At 39.0% G+C, this 12373-nt stretch overlaps 1 protein-coding gene across 1 annotated transcript in view; it reads left to right on the top strand.

Moving 5' to 3' along the window:
- The window catches only part of ARID4A (At rich interactive domain), a 44580-nt gene that overhangs the window by 9489 nt on the left and 22718 nt on the right, over positions 1 to 12373 (top strand). The window contains exons 4-7 of the mRNA XM_051218867.1: positions 2692 to 2771; positions 6812 to 6891; positions 8427 to 8758; positions 9497 to 10701. Coding sequence (XP_051072461.1) covers positions 2692 to 2771; positions 6812 to 6891; positions 8427 to 8758; positions 9497 to 10701 — 1697 coding nt within the window. The remainder of the gene's footprint in view (positions 1 to 2691; positions 2772 to 6811; positions 6892 to 8426; positions 8759 to 9496; positions 10702 to 12373) is intronic.

Raw genomic sequence — 12373 nt, 5'->3', positions numbered from 1 at the left:
ATCCCAGCAGAGGCACTAAAAGCAGACGTAGCGGCAACTGCAAGGATACTCCACATTCTCTTCAATAAGATTTGGGATGAGGAACAAGTACCAACAGACTGGAAAGAAGGACTTCTGATCAAAATACCGAAGAAAGGCGATCTCAGCAAGTGTGATAACTACACGGGCATCACTCTTCTCTCAATACCGGGAAAAGTCTTCAACAGGGTATTATTAAACAGGATGAAGGACTGCGTAGACGCCCAACTTCGTGACCAACAGGCAGGATTCCGTAAGGATAGATCGTGTACAGACCAAATCGCAACTCTACGGATCATTGTGGAACAATCAATTGAATGGAATTCATCACTCTACATCAACTTCATTGACTATGAAAAGGCATTTGATAGCGTGGACAGAACAACACTATGGAAACTTCTTCGACACTACGGCGTGCCTCAGAAGATAGTCAATATCATACAGAACTCATATGATGGATTACACTGCAAAATCGTGCATGGAGGACAGTTGACAAAGTCGTTCAAAGTGAAGACCGGTGTTAGGCAAGGTTGCTTACTCTCACCCTTTCTCTTTCTCCTGGTGATCGACTGGATCATGAAGACGTCAACGTCTGAAGGGAAGCGCGGGATACAATGGACATCTAAGATGCAGTTGGATGATCTAGACTTCGCAGACGATCTGGCCCTTCTATCCCAAACGCAACAACAGATGCAGGAGAAGACAAACAGTGTGGCAGCAGCCTCAGCAGCAATAGGTCTCAATATACACAAAGGGAAAAGCAGGATTCTCCGATACAACACAGAATGCACCAATCCAATCACAATTGACGGAGAAGATTTGGAAGATGTAAAAACCTTTACGTATTTGGGCAGCATCATTGATGAACAGAATGGATCTGATGCAGATGTGAAGGCGCGGATCGGCAAAGCAAGAGCAGCATATTTACAACTGAAGAACATCTGGAACTCAAAGCAACTGTCAACCCACACCAAGGTCAGGATTTTCAATACAAATGTCAAGACAGTTCTACTGTATGGGGCAGAAACCTGGAGAACTACGAAAGCCATCATCCAGAAAATACAGGTGTTTATTAACAATTGTCTACGCAAAATACTTCAGATCCATTGGCCGGACACTATTAGCAACAACCTACTGTGGGAGAGAACAAACCAGATCCCAGTGGAGGAAGAAATCAGGAAGAAGCGCTGGAAGTGGATAGGACACGCATTGAGGAAAGCACCCAACTGCGTCACAAGACAAGCCCTCACATGGAATCCTGAAGGTCAAAGGAAAAGAGGAAGACCAAAGAACACATTACGCCGAGAAATGGAGATAGACATGAGAAAAATGAACAAGAATTGGATGGAACTAGAAAAGAAGGCCCAGGACAGAGTGGGTTGGAGAATGCTGGTCAGCGGCCTATGCTCCATTGGGGGTAACAGGCGTAAGTAAGTAAGTAAGTAATACTGCGCGGCAGTCCGTTCTGTTTTAATTTACGGCAGCGAAACATGGCCATTAAGAGTAGAAGACACTCGTAAGCTACTAGTATTTGACCACAGATGCCTTAGAAATATCGCTGGCATCTGCTGGGATCACCGGGTAAGTAATAGTGAGGTTAGACGCAGGGTATTAGGGAATGATGGTAAATCAGTTGATGAGGTTGTGAATCTTCATCGACTGAGATGGTTGGGCCACGTGTTACGTATGCCTGAACACCAATTACCACGACGTGCAATGCTAACCGGTGTTGGGGATGGTTGGGAGAAAGTAAGTGGCAGCCAAACTAAAACGTGTTATCGGTGCTTGAAGTCACTAACTTCTAGTCTTGCCATGTTGGTAGATGCAGACTACTTGGTTGGGGTCCGCGTGACAATCGTAACCAATGGTTGGAGACTCTGGGTGACATGGCTCAGAATCGATCACAATGGCGTAGGTGTATACACTGTCTGTCTTCCCTTAAACTAAGAGATTAAAATCACTTCATATCTTTCATTCTACAAACTAATTCTTTCTTCCTGTACTATACTTTTATATGCAATTTTTCTTCTATATATTACCCCAATTGAAGTAACTACTATAAATCCGGTGTTCATCTTGCTGTGCTAATTGCGGTATGGCAACTTGGACCGATGCATATATGTTCCTGGTCCTACGTTGTAGCTGACTGACGGCTGACTGTTGGTAAAAATGGGTATATATTGGTTTGACTCTAGTCATATAAAGACGGATCCCATCCATCTCAGCACTCAAGTTATAAACCTAGGAACTTTTCAACGAGATCCAAAAGTTGCATTGAATTTTTAATGTTTTACCTGGTTGATTTAAACGTTTAACTTATATGTAGGGTCGCATATTCGAACCTTTATCTGCTAAAATCTGGGACTTGTGATAGTATCTTTGACTCTCAAACTAGGTATAACCATCTTGTAGACCAACTTTTACGTGGTTGTTGAGGATTTATCTATCCAAGGTAATGCTACTTAAAAACTCCAGGATATGTGTACACTTATAAAGGTCATTCTCGTTTGTTATTTAATTGTGGAGGAATTTCTCTCGAACAAACTGTAATGTAAATGATTTTGTAAACTTTAACTGTATTGTTCATAATGATCAGATAATATTTCAATTAGAATTCAATGATTGTCAAACATCACTTGGATCCAAAATGTTTTCATTTTTTTTACTGTTTAGTTTTTGATGATGGTGATAAACGAACTTTAAGACGTACTCAACTTGTCATAAAAGGTGAACGTCACTTTAAGGAGAGTGAAGTACGTGAATATGTACTCATTTTGAGTGACTTTTTTCTAAATATTTTTCTTGTTAATTTATTGAATGGATTGAATCGAATTTCGTAATCGGACATCTGTTATTGTGCAATCCATCGATGACATTCTGGAAACAGCTCTGATGAATGTAAGTAATGGCGGTGTGGTTCTGTTGCACGGAGAAAGACTTCTCGACCTTGAGTATGCGGATGATATTGTCTTACTGTGCGATAATGCCCAAGACACGCGATCCGCACTTAATCAGTTGGCAATCAGTGTCCGTATGTATGGTATGTGCTTTGCACCTTCGAAGTGCAAAGTACTTCTACAAGACTGGCAGGATTGTAATCCTGTACTCACCGTGGATGGTGAGCAGATAGAAGTAGTCAAGAAGTTCGTGTATCTAGGTAGCTGCATAAGTGCTGGTGGTGGCGTGAGTGATGAGATCAATGCACGTATAGTGAAAGCCAGAGCGGCTTATGCCAATCTGGGCCATATTTGTCGCCTTCGTGATGTTAGTCTGGCTGTAAAAGGTCGGATCTACAACGAGTCTGTGTGTTTGAATATCGTTGTCTCCGAAGGATTGCTGACATCCAGTGGCAACACTGTGTTAGTAATGCAGAGGTCCGGCATCGCGTGTTCGGACACGGCGATGACAATTCGTCCAAAAGAGTTCCACTTCGTACATTATTTGCCGACGCCAGGACCGGTTGGAGAAATCGAAGAGGTGGTCAGTGTACGACATGGTATCGTGTTATGATAGAAGGTTGAAGAAAACTGGCTCCTGCTGGTCCTTCACGATCTCCTGGTTAGGGTTCAAGAGATGGTGCAACACTGTGCGTAGAGACGTTATCAGACACGACACAGAATAGAAGGCAGTGGCGATCCTTCTGTGACTTTCTTTCACTTCATAAAAGTGAGAACAACTTGTTTAACTGAAAGAATTATTTCTGACTGTGTTTTTGCTAACTGAACTGTTTCTCTCATTATTATTATTACTATTTATTATTATTATTATTATTATTATTATTGTTATTATTATTTCACCCTCGTGCACTAATTTCTGTTCATTGTTGTTCTTTTGTATTATATACACTTGACATTGTCTCTTCACAACTTCATTGTTATTGTATGATTCATATGTATTTGGTGCTGCTTTTTACCAATGTTTATATGTTCAAGTAAATAACAGATATAGAACAAATGTGTAGTACTTCACTAGAGTCTTGAATACGGGTCTCAGATATATAGCAAAATTGATTTCAAGACTTTCCAAAGGCATATCCAAACTTATCCATTATTTGATCTACATCACTGCGCGAACGTTGAAGGAGGCCAGTTTGAATGGCATACGTTGTTTCAGAAAAGCTATGACGAGAATTGTATTCAGTAGAAGAAGCGTTCCAAATTCTGACCAGTTAGTGGGTGGAGATCGTTTAGACAGGACAGGACTTTCTCAATGGATGGGCGGCTTTGTGGATTGGTAAATAAAGAAATACACAAAAGGGGAATAGATGATAATAGATAAGTGAAGCAATACATAATAGAAGTGAATGTAACCAAATAACTGTAAACATAGCTTGCTTGATAACGAATTATAGCAAGAGTATTTTCTCGGTTGTAGTCATCATTAAGCTAAAAGTAAGGAGGGGATAATTAGATTATGGAATAGAAAGCAAATTTAGCCCTGATGATACTAATTAATTTTGCTAGAGTAAGGCAAACAGCCGTTTCAAATATGTTGATGACGTATTTAACTCAGTTTTAAAATCTTTTCAACTGATATATTCCTCCATCACATTTCCACACAGCACTTTCGTAATACCAATATTTAGGGACTATATCAATCAGTTACTCATAGACAACATTGAAGCTGGCATAAACTTAATTTACCAAAACTCACATAGAGGAAGGTAGTTTAAGAGGATGGGAGAGTAATAAGAATAAATGAAAAATAAACAGTGTAAAGTGAACGAACAATATAAAGGAATCAAAAGTACGCAGTGCCACTAAACAGGAATAAATGCAACTGCTTCAGTGTACTTGATTGTTGACCATATCGTCTAACATCTCCAACTAAAGATGATAGTTGCTGTGCATGCCTCAGTCTAGAAGTCTACACCCTCCGACATGGCACAGTCCAGCGGTCAGTAAATTCATGAACTGGTTCCAAGTCTTGGCTTAGCCTCTTCTATCTTTCTGCCAACCTACTCTCATCCAACTAGCGTCGTGAATAATTAAAAGTAACAGCTAAGAACATGTAATATATTATCCAACCACCTATGTCTGCGTTAAACATCTCATCAATCGACTTATCGTTTCTACAGAAAACTTACGGTTAACCTCAGGATTACTTAATAGTTATACTACATATGAACAGTGCTTTGAAGTATGTCTTCTACTTTAATAGGTCTATTTTTGGATACGTTTATACACCATTAATTATCCAAAATTCCAACTTCAATATGGTGAACAAGACTGCTTCTATTTGGTTTTTCCCTGCCCACTAAATAGAGTGAGAAGTCGAAGCTTATATGGAAGCCTTCTTATTAGAGACATCAGAAGAATCAGTTTGCATTCAACTTAATTCAGTTATATATCGATAATCTGATGATTATTCATTACAGAATTTTATCAAATTGATCATTTGTCAGTAAAGACAAAAATACTGTTGAATTGATCAATAAAAGAAAAATTGCATTGATCGACACGAGTAAAGGCATGTTGAAGGTCAGCGGACAGAATGCTTTGAAAGTCAAACAAAAATTGCCTCAAAATCTATATGAGAATCTTAAGAATGATTTTCCGTATCTGGGGCTATAGAGCATCCCTGACAGTTTTGCAGACATGCAAGAATACATAGCCGACTGTCGCGTAATATACTTGTTCCTTAGTTGGCGGATGTGTATCTCGTCTGCTCCACCTGTGGTGCAGGCTAGTGAATACTAGGCGACTTTTCTGTTTTCCTTCCGAGGTTGCGTCTATCACTAGCCCATTAGGGTTGATAAGATTTCCAATTGGAATAAAGTAGTGAAGGCACTCAACTATTTAACTCCCTACGTTTAGGATTTGAAGGTCACTAGGGAAGCAACAGTATACATTCAGATGAATCATGGGGAATTTTGAGCAGGTGTTGGGAAAGCGTTTTTGTACCATATATAATCGTTTCATGTTACCTGTGTTCTAGCTTTGTATGTCACTTCAATATTACATTATGATGTTGAAGGTTTGAATATTTTAGAATCAAACATACCTCACAGGTGTCAAATAGCAAAGGTTGGCGAATATTATTTAAATCTTTTGTATTTATGCCCACACTTCAATAATCAATGCAAATGATAAATTTATTACATAGATTGCTAAACACAATTAAACCTTCTCTACAAGTGAATCTAACATATTTATCTCTTCGTAATATTTCGGAGGATTTAAAATGATCAGTAGAAACTCTAATCCAGTGTTATATTTTAAACTTGGATTCAGCGAAAGAATAAAATGTATACTTTCATAATGTCTGTTCGAGTTGATATTTCTGACTAAGAATAAGAATTTTAGAGGTGTTGTGCTCTTTGAACTTGAAGACAAGTGAACATAACATTTCCGTCCAATAATGTCAATTCTCTTGGCTAATACTTATTATTGTTTTTAGTGTCTTGATTTCTTTTATTACTGCGAAATATTATTTTATCATCATCATCATCATCACCGTCATCAACAAAAGATTTTTTTATTTGTTAAAATTAAACTAAATTTGCTCAACTTAATGCATATTAAATACTTCTTTTTTCATTCGTAAACATGTTATTTCTTTAAAAACTTTTTTAATGTGAACTAATTCATACCGTAAAGAACAGATCGTCTTTTTTTGTTTACTCTTCTCAAACGATTCTCATTTCAGTAACTTGTAAATTTATGAATTATTCACTTATTAGAAATAAGTAAAATTATTTTTTCACATGAAATTTAGTTATCTTATTTGCTTTTTGTTTTTCATTTATAATGAATTATACAGCAAGTTTTGTAAAATTTCTTGTTCATTTCAGAGTTTGGATTGTTTACCTTTAACTAATCCGGAACAATTCAGGCAACCAGTTATAGATCAGAGAAGGAAATATAGATCTGGGTAAAAGAGTACTTTATTATTATTATTATTATTATGTATAATTTTGCGTAAAATTTTCGTCATGAATCGACACCATCTAGAGAACCGTTGAAAATAAGGATGTATCGTTGGACAGCTGTTCTGCCTTCAGTTGACTGCTCTCATTCGGATTACACTCACGGTGTCGTTACATGTAGTCAAATCTTAGGACCTTCACGTCTCATGGCCATCGCGATATCTCTTTTAAATAGATTCGTTTTCTAATTGTCTACATTTTCAACCCTAGTCAATTCGCAATATTACAGCACAACAACTGTCGTTTGCGATCGGTGGCACCATTGAATTCCATTGGTTACGTCTTCTTCATATCCGTTAACTAGTTAGGACATGTGCCGTCTTTTTGGTGTAAAAAGCCTACAGCAGTCGTAAAAAAAGTATAGTCTCCCCCTTCCATTACAGTTAGTGAACATTAGACCGCATCATTGGTTGTATAAATTGAGAAACAAAAAGATCAACTAGCAAAATAAAGTAGAAAAAAAGGAGTGAGGGGTACAATAAATGCAAAGTAGTCCGCCAACATTGTTCATACCAACAGTCATTAACGTCATGGATGATTTGGCCGCTTCTGGGTTTTTTCCAACCTGTTTTCGTTCATTGATGTGAAAGTATGTTGAAAGCAAGCCAGGGGTGGCCAAACCAAAACATGATGTTCGTCCAAGAAATCTTTGGCTGTTGGTGTGAGCCATGTTAGTAGATGCGGACTACTCGGTCGAGGTTTACACAATAGTTGTGACCAGTAGCTGGAAACGTCGGTTGATGTGGTTCAGAATCGGTCACAGTGTAGTTGCATTCAATATTTATCTTTATCTAGATCTTAAGCTTCAGTGTTCCTTCATATATATCTTTTACTTCTGTCCTTTCGAACCATATTCTCAATATTCACTTTTTCTCACTGTTATTTTCGCTACATTATCTATCTGTTTTGCTATTCATCCTGTTAATTTCATCGTGCTAACGTTATACGGGAACTCGGGCCAACTCATTTTTGTTCACGGCTTTACGTTGATTGACTGGCAAACATCTGAATGTCTATTAAATCACTCTCCACATATATTGATGTGGTGTTGGTTAATATTTTATTATCTCTACTGTTTTGGATTAATTTTAATGATATTTCCCCCTTCATACTTGAGTATCTTCTATTAGTTTATATTAAAATACACAACTTAAATCGTGTATATTTGTATACACAATACATAAGTGTTCAGGTTTTGATTTGGGTCGTTGAAACAATCATGTACATATTTTTTGATTGATGGCTTAATATTTGGGATTGCAGAAGGGAATGTTGGTAGTCGTCGTAATTCGATAAGGGTAGAATATTGTTCATTTAGCTTGAATTATATTATTTCAGTGATATTTTCTCAACAATTATATCAAAGTTTATCATTTGACATTAACTGTAATACAGTTACTTTTTTGTTTCTTTACAATCTCTTTAAAAACAACTCAATTTTTGTTTAATGAGAATTATCTTTCTTCCTACTTAATAACAGTGAAGATGGTAGCAGTAGCATCTTAGATGAGAACATGGATGAAATCGAAACTGAAGATGTAGATGAAAGAAGTGGGATTAAAGATTTTAATCAAACTATTTCGTACCAACCTAATGGAAATCCAGATAAATTGACAGATCGCGATGATGCAGATGATTTCGATCCAAATTGCTCAAATATAACAGAACATAATGATGAAGGCAGGACTCGATCATCAGAAGCTAATACCAATGTATCGAATATGGGAGCGACTGATTTAAAGCATTTACCTGCTAGTTATTGTCGTTTACTCGGGCGTTTAGTCATGGTTGATATGCCGCTAACAGGGAAAGGTAAGTTATATTTTAGTTGATGGGGTTTTATAGAAATTAGTCTATTTTGTAGGTTGTGTATATCACAGATTGATTAGAGTTAGGCTACTTTTGAAAAATAAAGACCATTGCATGACCGTTTACTCCCACCACGGGACTCTGCAACACTGTCCACTGAAACCTCCTCAAAGGATCCAACTCAGAGCCTTTAGGTCTTGCGACAAACAGTTAACTATTAAATCACTGAGTCACCATGCAACCATACAGTTCCAAATTCAATCAATTTACGATACAGTATGATAATCAACCGATGCCACTAGTGGTACGTGTTTCACGTCTAACATGTCTAAACAACATCAATCACGCTTTTTCATCAGAACTTCAGGAACTTCTTGAGAGGAGGTCACCAGTGAGCTGGCAATTTTTTGTAGCTGAAGGGGTTTTTTGGTGATAAGCTCGATTTGCAAGCCCCATTGTAAATTGATTGAAGCCGAAATTATACTACTGGACTTCGACCTACTCGTTCTGCTTAAGCGTTCGCCACCGAACCTGGTGTTCCTGGGTTTGATCCCTAATGAGGCCATTGGTGCTCACCTCTAATGAGTCACGTACTAGAAAGAAATAGCTATCTATTGCTCCTTAGTTCTAATTGTTATCCAAGTGAGACTAACCTGTGGTGAATACAATATATTTATATATTAGTATTTGAAGATTTCTTTTCGCACATTGATTGATATATTTTCACATATTCTTTTGTAGATGGTTTTGGCTCTCCCTCGTATGGATCGTCTACTCCGGCCTGCAAGAGTCCTGGGGTAACACCTCGACGTCGATTCACCCCAGCTGTTGTTGTTCTTCCATCTGCTATGCCAAGTATTGACCTAGGAAGTTTTTCAAGTATTGATAAAACACACAAGTGTTACAAACTTTTGGTCCGTTCGTTTAAAGATAACAGGTTTCTAGCAGTTCCTGTTACATTTGTTAAACGACTGAAAAGACCTGATGCAGTTGAACTTGCTCACACTTATCCAGCACTACGTCCAGCTTTTGAGCGTGCACTTCTGTGGTTGGATCGACATGAATTTCCAGTTTCTTGGGGTGAAAATGCTGTGCAAACAATGTTAGGCACAAAAAACTGGCGATATTCAAGACGTCGTTCCAGGCAAGCGGCTTCAGATTTCACAGATTCAATAAATTCTAGTCCTTTAAGCTTAAAGCATACACGTGCTTCATCGTCATCATCTTCTGAAGCCTCACAATCTCCAAATACTTGCCGAGGTTTAATCCAAAAATCACGTGGCAGACCAACTAAACAACTTGAACATTCTACTCGCAAACGACCAAGACAATCAGATAAAACCCAAGTTTCCCGGTCAAGTTCACGCTTAAAAATGAAAAGATTTAAGGGACATATTATACGTCCGACTAAGGCTGAAAAACGACGAAGTGACGTCTCTTCAAACGAATCATTTCGCACGGAATCCTCAAAACAATCTACTGCTAATTATAAGGTTATCAAGAAAGGCACTGACAGACGTCCTAAGTCAACTACAAGCTCAAAATATGAAAAAAATCCTATTTCCAGTGGGGATTTATTTGATTCAGTAAGTTCTAATGAAGCCTCGGCAAATTCTTCAGAGTCGGATACTGACACCGGATCAATAAGTTCATCAACTAGCAGCAATATAACTGTATCTACTGTCAGTACACCTAGTAGCATTAGTAGTAGTCTGAATAGTAGTAGTAGTAGTATCAACAGCAGTAGTAATAGTAGCAGTGATAATAGTGGTACCAGTAGATCATACAATTCATCAGATAATTCATCAACATCGTCGGTAGCTGAATTCGAAGCACGTGACAGATGGATTGCTCAACTGTATCGATTTATGGATGAACGTGGCACTCCAATCAACAAAGCACCTAGTTTAGCCAATAAGGATTTAGATTTATATAAACTTTATAAAGTGAGTCTATTTCAAATCATTACTATTATTATTGTCATTATTATTATTACTATTACTTCAATCTACATATTAATATGCCCTGGTAAGGTCGAGAGTGGGGAGAGTCCGCTCTCCCTCTCGAAATACTCTCACACGGCCGCGCGTATACAGCCTCTGCCAGGGAAGTCCTACTCATTGCCTTCTCGTGGTGGGGGTGTTGTTTACGAAAATGAGAAGACGAAAAGCGAATATCCGGCGCTTTAACCGGATCACAAACCAATGGTGCACATGGGCACCAGTATCCTGCGGGAACAAATGGCGTATGAACCAATCATTGGTCATCGGCTACCATGGGACTGCATCTCCTTACGATGCTCCACTGCCTTGTGGGTTAGACCTCTAGATCAAAGGTTCGGGGAGTGGCCCCCTAAGATAACCACCTGCTTCGGTCTGGGCACCCGGGCAGTATCGCAGCCCACACGCAAATGATGAACTCTCTATATCTATGGAAACTACTTTTCTCGCTTCGAATAGCAATCAAATTATTATTATTATTATTATTATTATTATTATTATTATTATTATTATTATTATTTACTACGACATTATTCACCCTCCTTTATACTTATACAGCGGCTCGTCTTTGGTGGAAATTCGACTGTATCTAAACGTTCTCGAGTCACTGTCCGGTTGAAAATTGTATGTTACCACTGAATATGAGTACTGAAACAGTTTTTCTGAAACCACGTGCACCATTCAAACTGGCTGCCTTCAACGTTCGCACACTTATGCAGGTTGGACAACAGATAGGGTTGGCTATGTCTTTGGAAAGTTTTCATATCGATGTCTGCTGTCTATCCGAGACCCGTATTCAAGACTCTGGTGAAGTACTACAAATTCGCTCTACATCTGTCACTTCGAAAAGCTTGTTTTACTTGCGCTTATCCGGGGACCCTGTGGCATCTTCGTCTGGTCTTGCTGGCGTTGGTGTCGCACTAAGCGCTAGAGCTGAGGCAGCACTAATCGATTGGATCCCCACTAACAGTCGGTTATGTGCTGTTAGATTAGAGAGTTCCATCAAAGTGAGAAGAAATCGACGTGAGAAACGATGTCTTTTCGTCATCTCCACCTATGCCCCGACAGATTGCAGCCCGGATGCAATCAAGGATGAGACTTACCACCAGTTGTCTGTTCTTCTCCAGAAAGTGCGTTCGACTTATATTGTAGTACTAGCCGGAGACTTGAATGCTCAGGTCGGGCGTCTAGGCACAGAAGGGAGTCGTTTAGGTAGCCGATGGGGACTCGTTGGTCGCAGGACAGATAACGGGGACCGTCTACTGCAACTGTGCACAGACCACAATCTGTTTCTGGCTAGCACTAACTTTCGGCACAGTCATCGCCGATGTGCCACCTGGCGTCCTCCCTCTGCATCTCAAGCCTGGACTCACATCGCGATCAGCTACCGCTGGCGTGGTTGTGTACAAGACTGCCGCTCTTTTTGGAGTACCTATCTGGACACTGATCATGCCTTGGTCTGCGCCAATCTTACCTAACTTTTCAGTGGACAACGAAGTGACCGCCACCAACGGATTGATGTTAGCAAGCTGGTTGCAACTTCTGTTGCTAGTAAGTATCGAACCGAGCTAGTTTCTAGGCTAGCTACCATTCCACCGAAAAGTATAGATGAGCATTG

The sequence above is a fragment of the Schistosoma haematobium genome, chromosome ZW, assembly GCF_000699445.3.
Source record: "Schistosoma haematobium chromosome ZW, whole genome shotgun sequence".
Lineage (NCBI taxonomy): Eukaryota > Metazoa > Platyhelminthes > Trematoda > Strigeidida > Schistosomatidae > Schistosoma > Schistosoma haematobium.
The sequence above is the reverse complement of the archived record's forward strand: the minus strand, read 5'-3'. Positions and strand labels throughout refer to the sequence as shown.